We start from the raw sequence: 13779 nt of genomic DNA, 5'->3' as shown, positions 1-13779 counted from the left end.
GCCCCTGTGCGCGTCACAAGTCCGGCAAATCCCTGAACTACCTGCTCCCCAGCAGAAAGGGAAGCACCGGACTGCACTCAAAGCACAGTGGTGGTCTTGGCAAAACCACCACGAGGACACGGGCCCCACTGAACCCAGCTGTCCAGGATCCCAGCAGCGACAGCAAGGCTGTGTGCAGCAGCAGCTGCTGCTCACCTTTTTTTCTGGCTTGCGAGATGAGGTCAGCAGCGCTTTTGCTCATCACTTTAGTCACGTAGAGAGGACAGTTGGTCTGGCTGGCAATAGTGATGGCCCGGAAGACAGCTTCTGCTTCCAGCTGGAAGAGAGAACAGCGCATGGCTGCAGAGGAGCACTGGGTGGGCAGACTCTGCACACCATGGATTGCTGCTGACACCCTGTACTCTCGCTCTCACCCTCGACTCCCCCAAGGCAGGTTAATCGGGGAGACCTGACGGGGAGGTTCACTCTCCCTGGGGCCTGGCCCAATCCACAGGCTACAGCCACATGATGCTCAGACGGGGACTGTTCTTGGGGCCAGTGCAGAGCTGCATCTGCTGTTTTTTCCACTGCCTGGTTCCAGCTCTCCTGATAGCCAGAGAATCCCAGGGACTGTTGCCCACACCCAACAGCACAACTCACAGGCAGCAAACCACTCACTGCTCCAGGCTCTCCTGTGGCTGTGTTTGGTTGAACTGAGCATCGCCACCATGCTTTAACCCCAGCTGGCAACTGAGCCCCACACAGCCACCCACTCACTCCCCCCTGGTGGGATGGGGGAGAGAATTGGACAGGTGGAAGTGAGAAAACTCCTGGGTTGAGATAAAGACAATTTAATAGGTAAAGCAAAAGCTGCCCACGCAACCAAAGCAAAATAAGGCATTCATCCCCTCCTTCCCACCGGCAGGCAGCTCTTCGGCTGTCCCCAGGAAAGCAGGGCTCCGTCACCGTTACAGTTACTTGGTAAGACAAATGCCATCACTCCAAACGTGTCCCCCTTCCTTCTGCTTCCCCCTAGTTTATATGCTGAGCATGACGACATATGGTGTGGGACACCTCTTGGGTCAGTTGGGGTCAGCTGTCCCAGCCATGTCCCCTCCCAACTCCTTGTGCCCTCCCCAGCCCACTCGCTGGCAGGGTGCGGAGCAGAAAAGGCCTTGACTCTGTGCAAGCACTGCTCAGCAATAACAAAAACATCTCTGTGTTATCAACACCGTTTTCCGCACAAATCCAAAACAGCCCCATACTAGCTACAATGAAGAAAATTAACTCCACCCCAGCCAAAACCAGCAGTCGCCCAGCCTGCGGCTGGGGTGCAATGAGCTACGCGCTGGCAGGCTGTTCGCATCAGGGTCTGGCTGCCCTGTGATGCAGCTGCTGCTCGTCCCAGCCTGCTGACACCCACCCCATGTTTCACTGTCCTGCTGTTAGCGGAAGGTCGATTTCCAACACAGGGATATCTTTGGACTATTACATCAGCCCATGCTCAGCCTGAGCTCAAGCCCAGAGTTTCTTCAAGTGTTTGCTCTACAGCTTGGCTTCAAGCTTCAGCATGAGAAAGTTCAAAACAGAAGCCTTAAAAAGACAGTGTACCAACCAGCCAGCTCCCAGGGGAGGCTGGGACTGCCAGCTGCAGGGAATGCAGTAACTGCCTGAGGGCCAGGCTGCTGGCCGTGCAAGCTTAACTTTCCTAGTAGCCGGAGAAGCAGACCACTGCACCCAGACACAGGTGCACCAGACACCTCTCGCACTTCTGCGGGGCTATTTGCTGCACAGTGAAGAGAGGCTTCTCTCTTCTGCTTAAAGACTCCTTAAACAGAAATTTAAACAAGAAAATATTTTTGTCAGTGCACTTATGGACTTGAGTAATTGACAGGGTTTAACATTTGAACAGGAGCATACAGAGCCATCACTGAATGCCCTTCACAGCATGTTACAGTCTAGACCAGCACCAACCTGCCCTACCAAATCACCACCATCACCTGATAAAATAGCATGTCTTTAATCCCCACTGAGGTCCCTCCAGGACAGAGCAGACCCACGGAGCTACGGACCACCCTCCCAATGCTTTGCCATCAACCTGCAGGCTTTATGTGGGGTAGCAGGGTCATTTGTGCTCTACCTAACATTTTCCCAGGTAGAGGATGTTCTGGAAGAGGGACACTGTTTATTTTCAAAGGCAATGAAATCTGGATTTGGCTGAACAGACAGTATCTAGAGCCTTCTTGCACTGTTCTCAGTTGACTTATGCTTTAATGGCATTTCAAGATCCAACACTCAACCATGTTTTACTGGGTTTGGATGAGAGGAACTGCAGTGCTGTCTTATGATAATAGGACAGTCCTGAAATCCTGGCACAACCACAGCATCCCATAATTGCAGGTTAGCTTGCCAACTAGCGGCAATGGGTCTAGAGCCATAAAAATAAATGGCAGTTTACGCAGAGAGGTATTGTATCTACTGTATTTAACACGAAGTCTCTTCCCTGTACAGGAAAATGCTTCACAGTCTCATACTTCAAAAAGAATAAGCACTGTATTACACTAGGCTATGTATGTTGCTACCACTCATAACACAGTTAACTGCTTACACTTGCAGTTTAAGCCAACTGATTTTAATTCCAGCAGACCCTGAAGTACAAATCTGTCCCTGTGCTCCCCTGCTTGGCTTTGCTATCGTACAAAATTCCTATTGTTTTCTTCTTTGACATGCTGTGGAAAGTTAAAAGCACCTCTCAGCATGGAGCTATCTCAAGAAAACCTATCTAAAATTAGACTCAACTCAGATTAATGGACCAAACAGAAAAATACCCTGAGAGCTAAAATTAGAAGTAATCTAATTAGTGTCTTGACACTGATTTGTAAGCAGGAAATTCCCCCTCTCCTTCCCTCCCACTCCTTCCACCAATGGCTTTATCCATCTGGTTTTGAAGCACACTTCAGACCCTAAGCAGAGATTAGGCAGGAAGAGGCTGGAATCTGTCTGCACTCGGACAGATGCTAACAGTGAATTTTCAGAGGAACTAAAACTCACCATCTGATTTTCCTCTGGCCTTTTACACCCATGGAGTTCCCTATACAAGACAAATGCCCCCAAACAAGCCCCAAATGTTGCTACAGCCATACAGATCTTCTTGATGATTGATTAATCTCTGGGAGGCTCAGAAGCCCTTGTCTCTGCTAGGGGACTTCAGCAAGACTGAAAAATGTTTGTCACAAACCTCGCTCTCTCCTGAGCTGGTGATGAACAAGATAGCATTGCCTGTGTAAATGGATACCCATAGATGCATGCACAACCCCCCTGACCCCACCCCAATTCTTGCCTGACCCCCTAAATACGCTAAGCCCTACTGTGACTTGTGAGGAAAGCTCTTCAGCGCAGCAAGGCTGGTACCGTCCTCTGCATCTTACCTCCTCAGGTCTGCTCAACACGTGGCCCTCGGGGCCAGTTATTCCCATCTCCAACATCCTGGTTTGTTCCTAGGACATCAAAAAAACCAGAGGGATGTTACAAGACTGTGGAACTATCAACCACACAGAAAAGCAGATCCCTCCTGTGTCGAGCCCTTCCCTCAAGACTGCCACCACCCCATGTCCTGTGGGACCATCGTGCACAGCGAGAAGCTGCTGCACCCTCAAGGGGTTTGAGAAAGAAAGAGGGAGAAATGGGGAAACAGGAGTGCTTGGAGGGAGCACAGACACTGACCGAAACCCCTGATGAAACAAGCACAGTGTGGAGGGAAAAAAGGTACAAAACTCCCCAGCTCAAAGAACAACACTTGATGTTTACAGTCCCTTTCCAAGGTCCTTCCCTGGTTCCCCTTTTGAAAAGCAATAGTCTGAGTAGAAACTATTGAGAAAACAATCATTACACCCAATAAAAAAATTATCCTCCCAAGGTTATTCCTGGGTCCCCAGTGCTGTTTAATCATTTGGATATCAGCAAGTGCAAATCCTGTCCTATATCAACTTCTATGGTAGATGGTGGTGTGAGGTGTTGGTTCCCGTATTAACAGTATACCAAGTTATTTTGCGGTTATAAATAAGGACCATGGATAATCATGTGGGCATGCCACGTGCGCTGGCCTGCCTATCTCCTATATGTACCCTAGAGATTTCTCTCGTATTCCCTCATTTCAAACACCTCCCTTTGACAGGGGTCAAAGGAAACATGCAGGGGGACGGTCTGCCCAGACCTGACCAAGGCACTCGGGGATCTTTGTGTGTGTGTGCGCACTTTTTCTTGTGTCTCGTAGAATACTGAGCACATTATGGCATTAAATAATACCACCCATCTGCGTCAGGACTGTGTACCTCCAGCAACAATAACAGATGTGTTCACAGATGCTGGAGGAGGGCACAAAAGGATGAGGCTGCACAGCAGGTAAGTGCTGCGTGTCACCTCCTCTGACACCTCTGCTACAGTGAAAGTGCCAAGCAAAGATTTGACAGTACTCTTCTCACTTCTTGCTCTTCATCCACCATGAAGCACTCTCCCACCAGCCACAGCATGTCAGTCTGAAGCCTGGAACTCTGCTCACATCCTATTTCTGTTCAGTCTGTGCATTACATTTCTTCCCCTGCAACCTCCTCACCTATGTTGACCAAACTCTGGCAAAACACAGTTGCCAGGACCACTGAAATTAAAACAGACTGAAATGGGGAATGGAGAGGGCAAATCCTCTGCTTTCTTCCTGGGAGCCACCACAAGCATCATGTCTCTGTGCTAACCAGCCTGTGATGTTTCAGACAGAAAGAAGCAATCCCCAGGGCTGTGAAGTGCTACCAACTAATAGGTTTGGGCCATTTTGTGGTTAGACTGGTGCTGAAGTGGAGATACACTCTAGCCAAGACACCTCCTTTGACCACTCTTTGTTTTTGTGGAAAAGAGCCACCCAATTGTGCACTGCACCTCTAAAAAGTCCAAAGAAAATTGATTCTTGTAGTCTGAGAGGATGTTCAAAGAATGACCTCTCAGTTCACACTCCTTCAACTCCCAAGAATAAGAGAGACAGGAAAAAACAAGTAATTGCAGAGCATAACTGAGCAATGTCTTCTCTGTCTTCATGAAAATCAAAACATTTGGACTTTGATCCAGCACCAATTACCACCCAGTGGGCCAACAGAGCCTACCCACTCGAACAGCAAACCACATCCCTCATAACAACTCCCTTGCAAATCCAGCTCCATTAGCCAGCTGCTTGCTTACAGCAGGGAGAAAATTCCTCTCTTGCCGCAGCACTTTCGAATACACTTTAACTCTCTTAGTTGATTACGTGCAAGGCAAAGGTCTCTGTCTCTCCAGACTGAAAAAGAGCTGTGGTTGGACTGAACATACCACACTTGACTGCCCACTCTCTTCCATTTAGATAATTACTAATTCACTGTTTCAGATTAGCTTATGCACCACATATTCACAGCAGAAAATCTTGGTAAATTTGATATGGCTGCTGAGCAGCAGAGATATCACCTTTCAAAAGACATCCATGCAGCTTTAGAGTCATTTTGCTAATGCCCACACCAAATCTGCCTGGGATGGGCTTTCAGAGCCCCGCATACCAAAGGAGTAGTTACCTGTGCAATTATATCCCCGTTCTCAGCATGAACTTGCGCTATGGCACCCAGCTCTGCCAGGCAGCTGAATATCTCATACAGCTAAAACAGAGACGAGAAAAGATGATTACCGAGCAGAGAGACTGCCCTAGCCTGCGCGCAGCCTCGGCGCCCTGCACGGCCCTTCACCCGGAGGCCCTGGCAGCGCCGCGGCTGCCGGCGGGTGCTCTCGGTGATCTCCACACCAGACCTCTGCCTCCATGGGCAGCGCGGGAGCCTGGCCGGCCGGCGGCTGACACACCATGCCCGCAGCCCAGCGGCAGCCCTCCGGGAGAGCGAAGGCAGCGAGAAGGAGCTGCGGGGCCCGAGCAGGCGCGGTGGCCTGCCCGCCGCCCTGGCCTCCCTGCGCCCAGCGTGGCTGCCGCCCTCCCTGCTGCCCCTCGCATCAACACAGCCAAGGCGGCAAAGGGGGTCTCACCTCCGTGTTGGACATCTGGTACAAATCCTTGTAGGCCATGTACACCATGAAGGAGTTAACTCCTAGGGGCAGAGCAGAGAGGAGAGAGGGGTGAGCTGGGGGCTCTCCCTCCCAGACGGCCCCAGTCAGGCTGCCAGCTCTGGGCTGCCTTCCCGCCACCTCACCCACAGGGCACAACTCCCGCTCACGGCCGTGCAGGATCCCACGGGCACTCGGCAGTGAGAGGACAGACAACAGCATAGTCACCCCCTGCCCCCCGTCCCCTGGGACCACCCCCACGGCGAGGGACGCGCCTGACGCAGGGAGCAGTGGGCAGCAGACCTTTCTCTTGGACCATGGTGTGCAGCTCCTGCCGGACGCGGTCGCTCCAGCGGGGGATGTCCACGTGCAGCGCGTAGTCGCAGCACGCCTTCCCGTCGGCCCACTCCCGCCACCGCTCCAACGCCTCCACCAGGCTGGACTCGGGGTCTGGCACCACGTGGTCCACTGCAGAGACACAGCGGGGGCAACGGGTGGGCAAGGGGTCCCTGCGTGGGCCACCCCACTGCAGCCGGCCGTCCCCCCGATCCCGGGCTCGCCTCCTCAGCAGCTTCAGGCAGCTCTGAAGAGGTCCCCATCACCTCCACGGCATGCCTGGGCTCCTCTACATGCATTTATCAGCAGGGAGGCACACAGAGCCTTTGCTTAATGGCCTTTGGCACGGGACCAGGGGCTTTTACAGGCTTCTGCTGAGAAGTCAGCTGAAAGCTGAAGGGCCTTGTCCTTCCTCACCCCCACTTCCACCCTACTAACACACAGCCTCCTCCCATGCGGCAACTCTAATGCACCTTTTATTGCCCACCATGTAATCCCCATGCCCTGCCACAGTCCATTTCATACAACTTATTTTTTTGGCCCAGGGAAACAAGAACCAGTAGGGGAGGGGGATGGAAAGAAACCCAGTCCTTTACTGGAAGGATCAACCGTCGCTCCTGCGTCCCAAGAAACCCTGCAGCGCACCCAGCTGTGACCGCTGCACAGCAGTAAAACCTGGACGTCAAACCAGTGCATAGCCATGCCCTTCTCCAGGGAAGGACCTCAGAATTCCCTTTCCTTTTTTGTTAGCGCTGTTTATTTCTGAGCAGTGTGGGATGCCAGGACATTTCTCTGTTCCTCTGCTCAGAGTCATCTGAGCATTATGCTGCCCTATTTTTATTTAATGGGGGGAAAAAAGTTATACCATTGTTCCTTTTTGAGGGTCCCGGGGGCACCAGTGGCTACAGACAATGAAGCGCTGCAGAACACAGGATCTGCAAGGGCAAAGGGTCCTATGCAAATCTCCTGTCCCACCATTTCAGTATTACTGAGGATCCCAAAGATTTATCCCACTCCTCACTCTCTAGACTGCATTGACAGAAATCACAGAAAAGATGAGTACACTGTCATGGGCCTTTAAAGCAAAGAAGGCTGAGAAAAGCAAAGAGAAAAAGAAATAACCGGGCAACGTTCCAAGAGTGCTGGGTGCTGTCACATACTGGACCTGCCGGTTGCACTCACTGATCATGGTGGTTCCACCAGCCAGGGCTGCTTTTGTCCCTTGGAAGAAATCATCCACAGCTGTCATCCCCTTGTATGGCATCTGCAGGTGAGTGTGGACATCAATTCCTCCAGGGATCACCATCTTCCCATTGGCTTCTATGGTTTTGACCCCTCCAGGGACAATCAGATTGTCTCCAATCTGCCTGATGAGATCATGCCAAGATGGTGAGCCACACACAAGTAAAAACCAACCACAACATAATCAATGAACAGTTCACCTAGGAAGCAGCCAGATCAACTCCTCCCACTGGCAGAAATGCCCCGCTCCTTCCCACTGGGCTTGCAGGAGCCTGCAGAGAGAAACCACCTCACTCTGCATCAAAATCCAGGACTGACCAGCTTGCTTAAACCTACAATTTGCATAGTCCAGGCGCGGCTGCCATCTGTCTGACTGCTCTAGAGGTGTCGATGATGGCACCTGCTGTCTGGGGCAGGCACTGGGTCGGGGTATCTGGGGAGCATGGCCTAATAGGCATGCAGATCTCTGCAGTCTAGGATAAGAATCTGCCTAGGACACTTCATACCCCACAGACTCATGAGTCAGGATCCTGCAAGCATTCCCAGCAGAGCAGTCCTACCTGTTCACCCTGGGTGCATGCCCACAAAACCCGACACCAGCCCTACTTCCAGTAAGCTGCACCCCTAATCTCTCTTCTCCCCAGTCCTTCTGCCCACCTTAAGTAAGGCTCAAGTCTGAGACTTACTTACAGAGAAAGATGATTTCCCAGCGTAATGCCACAGCTGCTAGGCCAGCTCAGGGCTCATCAGGGACTTGCAATGCTGCCCACAGCAAAAAGTCCCGAGGGTAAAGGGGGACCCCTCCGGGGAGCCGGGGAGGAGCCCGCAAGGTGCACAGCATTTGTGCAGGTGCACGGCTGGCTGCTGCGCCTGCAGCAGGGCCTCGAAGCACTGGGGTCACTCTCTTCCCAAGGAGCGCAGAGTCCTCCCCTCCCCAGGGCCTCCCCTCTCACGTTGTCTCCTTCATGACCCGAAGGACATCACTGCTATCAGCAGGGCCACACTGTAGTTAGTGCAGGCAGCTAAAATCCCAAGTACCTAAAAATATCTTCTGAAAACAGGAAACCTAAGAAGTTCCACATATACCTACTCGTAACCTAAAATATCATTATAGTCCTCTGCATTTTGTGCTGTTCTAGCACATGACATTCTCCTCCCTATAGACACCAAGCCCTCCTGCAGGCCGGGTCACCTGCACCTTAGGACTCCCTTCACTCAGCCCCCCACCCCCTCAATCCCTTTATCTGTCCATATGTAGCACTCAGCCTTCAAATCTCTTCTCTCAGAAATCCTATTTTCATCAAGCCTTCCTCAGTCTTCCCTGATAAATCAAGATAAAAGACAAGTTGGTTTTAGTGGAAAACATCTGATTTCCTTAACTCACTGGGGAGGTAGATGAGGAGCAAATTCCTTAGTCACTTTGCAGGTTTTTTTCCCCTTAGAATAACAAAAGTTCTGTGGACAGAACTGCTCACTCCAGTGTCCTCACAGCCATAAACCAGCAGCTCTTTCCATTGCTTTTATTGAGATGAATCCATCACCGAAGGATTTAAACTGCTCACTATATTCTTACCAGAATTCACTTGTGAGAGCATTTCACTTCCAAGGCAATGAAAGTCTGTGACCTCCAGGCTGCAGATGAGGCTAAGTGATTTGCCCAAGGATACCCAGAAAGTCTGTGCCATAGCAAGACCTGAAGCTGGCTCTGATCCCTGCCTGGGTACAAGTTCCAGTCAGTCACAAATGTTCTTGTCCACCAGCTAAAAACAGCCTCATAAAAATACAGTTCCACTTCTTGAAGTGTTTCTCTGCTGCTGATTTTTTTAAATATACCATCCTGGGAAGGCTGGATGTTTTCTTCTTACCATAGAGCATGCAATGCCTTTTCAAGTCCCTCTGCTATAAACTATCACAGTTCTTTCAACTCACCCAGCTTGGGGCTGGTTCCAACGGAATACATTTGCCATGTTTGAACCTTTAAACAATGGACTTATTACTGCACCTCTGAAACACACATGAAGCTGGAGGGATCCGGAGGTTTGCCTGCAATTCCTGAAAATCTCGAAGATGCAGATGACCTGCAGCACAGCGCTGTCCTTGCTAGCGCTGACAAATGGGATCTTGTGTGGGGTCATTCCTACTCATACTGTTAACACAGGGCAAAACAGGAGTCAACGATAAATCTTGTTCCTTGTGCAGTTAGGTATAGCATTGTTGTACAATGGATGCTAAGTCACCAAGTCACCAGCCTGACTGCACTTGGGTCACTGGAGTTACTACATAAACACATCAGGCAATCCCATACATGCTCACACACACTGCAGAGAGCTGAGCCTCTAACCAGAGCAGGCTATCGAGTTTTACTGGCTGGCAAGTTGGACACAAAAAGCCAATAACGGTCCAGTCTGAAGCTGATTTAAAGGGAGGTGGAGATAACATGCTATAGAAGTCCCATACTTACTTTATGAGGCCATCCTCCATGTAAATGTCAGCATAGAATGACTGGTCATCGTTGACTATTCTTCCTCCTTTAATAAGGAGACGATCACTCTGCAAAGGGAAGAACACAGCGGTTGTCAGTGGCAGGCAACACGCACTTCTCAGCAGCCAGTACAGTGCCCTTCTCAGGTGCTCTCTTGCTGCATCGGACAGCTCACCCCAACAGCCGATGCAGAAAGTTCACATCTGGAACAACACTTGAAACAACAGGGCAAAAGCAAGGATTCACAAAAACCCGTACTCCTAGGGCTGTTTCTGAATGGAGCAGGTACTGCCAGGAACACCACCAAGGCACAAAGAAGAGTCACTGGGGACACAGCTATACGCTTCCATAAAACACAGAGATAGAAGTCAAAAGCTTCCTACATCAGATCATTATCTACAGGCAGCCCTGAAGACGATGCATCTGCTGTTGGAACCTGTCCCTCCCCTACAATGCTCAGGGTGATCCTTCTGAGGTGTTCCACAACATCACAGGTCTACACAAAACCCAGGAGGCACTGAACTGTGTTCCCGTCTCATCATTTACCACCTCCTCCATTGTCCTTTCTACTAACCTAAGTGGCCAGCAGCCTCCTCCGAAGGAGCGCAGCCTGACCGTGCAGGAGCACCCAGACCAGAATGCTCTTACACTCTTCCTGTGTTCATGCCTTTGGACCTGGGCAACCCAGCATGCACTGATGGGAGAGAACGGACACTGTCCTGTGGGGAACAGACCCTGCCCTGAGGAACTGGGAGGGCTGAGGTCCTGCTCTTCTACCTCCGCCTGCACAAGACCGAACACCAGCTGTGGGCAGTACAGGGGCAAACAGCCTGATCTCACACATGGCTACCATGTATTCGGGTGACTTAAGCTGACTGTGCTGTTCCAGGAACATGCAGTCTTCCTGATTGCTTAAAATGCCTCCAACAACCCTCCAGCTCTCAAGCTCCCCTTACTTTCCTCTCTGCTCCCCCCAGCATGTTTTGGCAGGTGAGTACATCCCCTTCCACAGTCTGAGCCCAGACCACGGCTGACTGAAGCCTTCAGCAGGGCTCACACGCCAGCCTCACCCTGTGAGGCTCTCGCACAATTAATTCCTCTACAGGGAACTGCGTTTGTTCTTCATCTGCCACCCCTGGGGTGATTTCTGGAAGCATCACCACAGTGGTGGTAATTTGTAGCTTCCTCCCTGGCAACAGAAGGCTGCGAGAGAATCCCCGCCCCGCGCCATGTCCCTGCAGCACGCAACAGCCAAAGCCCCGAGACCGGTGTGCGTTTTTACGGCAATCTCATCCAGGCTCAGTCGAGACAAAGAAACTGGGTGGGGAAAGGATCAGAATGCGCAGCACTCTCCACCCCAGCTGCAGCTCAGCGCTGGTACAGGGGGAAGAGCCACGGTCTCTCCTCGCTTCCCAGGCAAAGGCTTTCCCACGGCTGCACTGATGACCAGCAAAAGGGATTTACCTTCCCCGCCCAGCGCAGCTTAACGCTGATCAGGAGCCTCACCTCCCACCAGGAAAAGCGCATGGCCGAGTTGTTCCCCCATTCCCGTCCCACCCACCATCCTCCCTGACAAGCAGACCCCGCGTCAGCTCCCCTTCTCCCCCGACCTAAGCTAACGCATCGGCACAGAGGTCTAGCAGAACTCTGCCATCCAAGGGCGGGGTCTGGAAGCAAGGGCGCATTGCTGGTCACAGATCTCCCCGCTCAGCTTCTTTAAACAGCTCGCTTTAACAGATCTCAACCAGCACACCAAGTTAGCGACCTTGCCGAGCGACCCGGGGGCATTACCATGTCTCACTTGCAGCTCTCTTCCTCAGGAGAGGGGATGCAGGAGGAGAGCCAGGTGCGTGATGGCCCGGGAGCCCCGGGTCCTTGTGCCAGCTCTCTGCCATGCACTGCATCTCTCCCTGACGGGCACGCACCAGGCGATGCTTGGCTTTGGGGCTGATGACCCCGAGCACAAACAGGTGCTGTTGACGAGCCACTGATTCTCCTCCTCCCATGGCATAGGGTGCTTGTCTTTCCTTCTGTGTCTATCCAATTGTCGTCTCACTAACAAGACTGTAATTTTAAGTTCAAAAACTCCTGAAAGAGTGAAGTGTGACCACAGACAGTTGCTTATAGCCTGTCAGTCACAGAGGTCAAGCAGCTGAGCTGTGGTCCCCATGGATGCAAACGATGAGTATTTAAGTAACACTACAAGGAGTGCAGATAGAAACTACCCAGCAGCAGTACCAGGTATCAGCTATCAGCTATGGAAGAATGAGTGCCAGGGTTAGAAACACAGGGAAGAAGATTCTTGTGTTATATTTCAGTCACCTGTACATAGAGTTTCTCCCACATACTCAGTCCCCTATGCCCTGGCAGATCCTCCTCGGCTTTACTTAGCCTGCACAATGAGGAAAAAAAAAGTCTACCTGCCAGATCAAATAACACTACCGGGCCTCGGGTTTTTTTTGTCCTGCCCATACCCTTTAAACCTCTCCAACTTGCTTTCCCAAAGGCCCTGGAATTCATTCTCACTATAGTGCAGGTGTGCCAGCATACAGACGCTGGCCTGCCTCTCCTTGCACATCAGACAAGAGAAAGCAAAGGGAGACAGGCATAGGCAGCATGGCGGGTCGGAGGCTGCAGCACTTGACAATTACTGAATAAAATGTTAATATGAATTCAGAAAATATGCCTGCCCACAAACACAAACGGTCATTCTGTGGCAGACCTAAAGGGCTGCTCAGTGCTCACTCTGTTAGTACACAAAATTGCGAGGTCCATGATGGCTGGAGCACGAACAAGGCATTCATTCAGGGGATCGGGTGCTGCCTCAGGGCCTGCCCCAAGCCCAGCTACCAGACACCCCCCGTGCCCGCAGGAGAGAGAAGGGCTGCATCGGCACCTACCCACCGACTATGAGGAAAAAATATAATAAATAAGTAAAATCAAAATGACACCGCACCTACAGGCTCTGGCATCGTTCAGGAGTGCACCCAGACGTTATGAGGCAGAGGAACAAGAAAGGAAGAGAATTAAGCAGTTCCGATGAAACAAGTCTGACTTTATAATAGACAGGCTTCTGCAGCACACGCTGCCAGAGCAGCCTCAGATTACAATAAACGCACTGTTCCCCCTGCCAGGGCTCATTTGCGCTCTCCACACCCACCACGTCTCCCCGCCAGCCAGTGTCAGGCTGTGTCATCAGCCATTGTTAGCAGACACAAAAACCCTCCGCACCAGGGCTGCGGAGGCACCGCAGGGAGCACCTTTCCTCCCGGCCCCAGAAGCGCCGTGGGGCTGGGTGAGCGTGCCCCGGGCCCAAACCCCAGCCACCCCAGCTGCCCAGCTCAGCGCCTGGCTGCGGGCAGGCAGGGTCCGGCCTCTGCGCAGAGGGCCTGGCACGCCGAACGGCAGCGCGAGTGATGGGTGTCGCGCGGGCTGCGGCTGCACCACCCGACGGCTGGCACAGACCTGTCAGGCTTGCCGGCCCGATCTCCGCTGCTGACTGTGTCTCAACAGGTCTCCACACAGCCAGCGACAGCCCGTTTGTTGCAGGTGGGGTACCTTAAGTGAGCATCCATTACTGCAGGCACAGGTGCTGCCCCACAAGGCATCCTTCCAGCTCAGCTCTGCCAAAACCAGCGCCCAACACCCCTGTCCTGCTGGGAAGCCTTTTGCTG

The 13779-nt window shown here is 52.0% G+C and overlaps 1 protein-coding gene across 2 annotated transcripts in view; it reads right to left on the bottom strand.

Moving 5' to 3' along the window:
- The window catches only part of DPYSL3 (dihydropyrimidinase like 3), a 42188-nt gene that overhangs the window by 7577 nt on the left and 20832 nt on the right, over positions 1–13779 (bottom strand). For both annotated transcript variants that reach the window (XM_064458203.1, XM_064458202.1), the window contains exons 2-8: positions 10085–10173; positions 7564–7748; positions 6349–6513; positions 6028–6089; positions 5571–5651; positions 3408–3476; positions 196–316 (exon numbers count right to left, since the gene is read on the bottom strand). In XM_064458203.1, the coding sequence (XP_064314273.1) occupies positions 196–316; positions 3408–3476; positions 5571–5651; positions 6028–6089; positions 6349–6513; positions 7564–7748; positions 10085–10173 (772 nt within the window). The remainder of the gene's footprint in view (positions 1–195; positions 317–3407; positions 3477–5570; positions 5652–6027; positions 6090–6348; positions 6514–7563; positions 7749–10084; positions 10174–13779) is intronic.

Source organism: Phalacrocorax carbo, chromosome 8 (genome assembly GCF_963921805.1).
Source record: "Phalacrocorax carbo chromosome 8, bPhaCar2.1, whole genome shotgun sequence".
NCBI classification, from domain to species: domain Eukaryota; kingdom Metazoa; phylum Chordata; class Aves; order Suliformes; family Phalacrocoracidae; genus Phalacrocorax; species Phalacrocorax carbo.
This window is presented reverse-complemented; position numbering and strand designations above follow the sequence as displayed.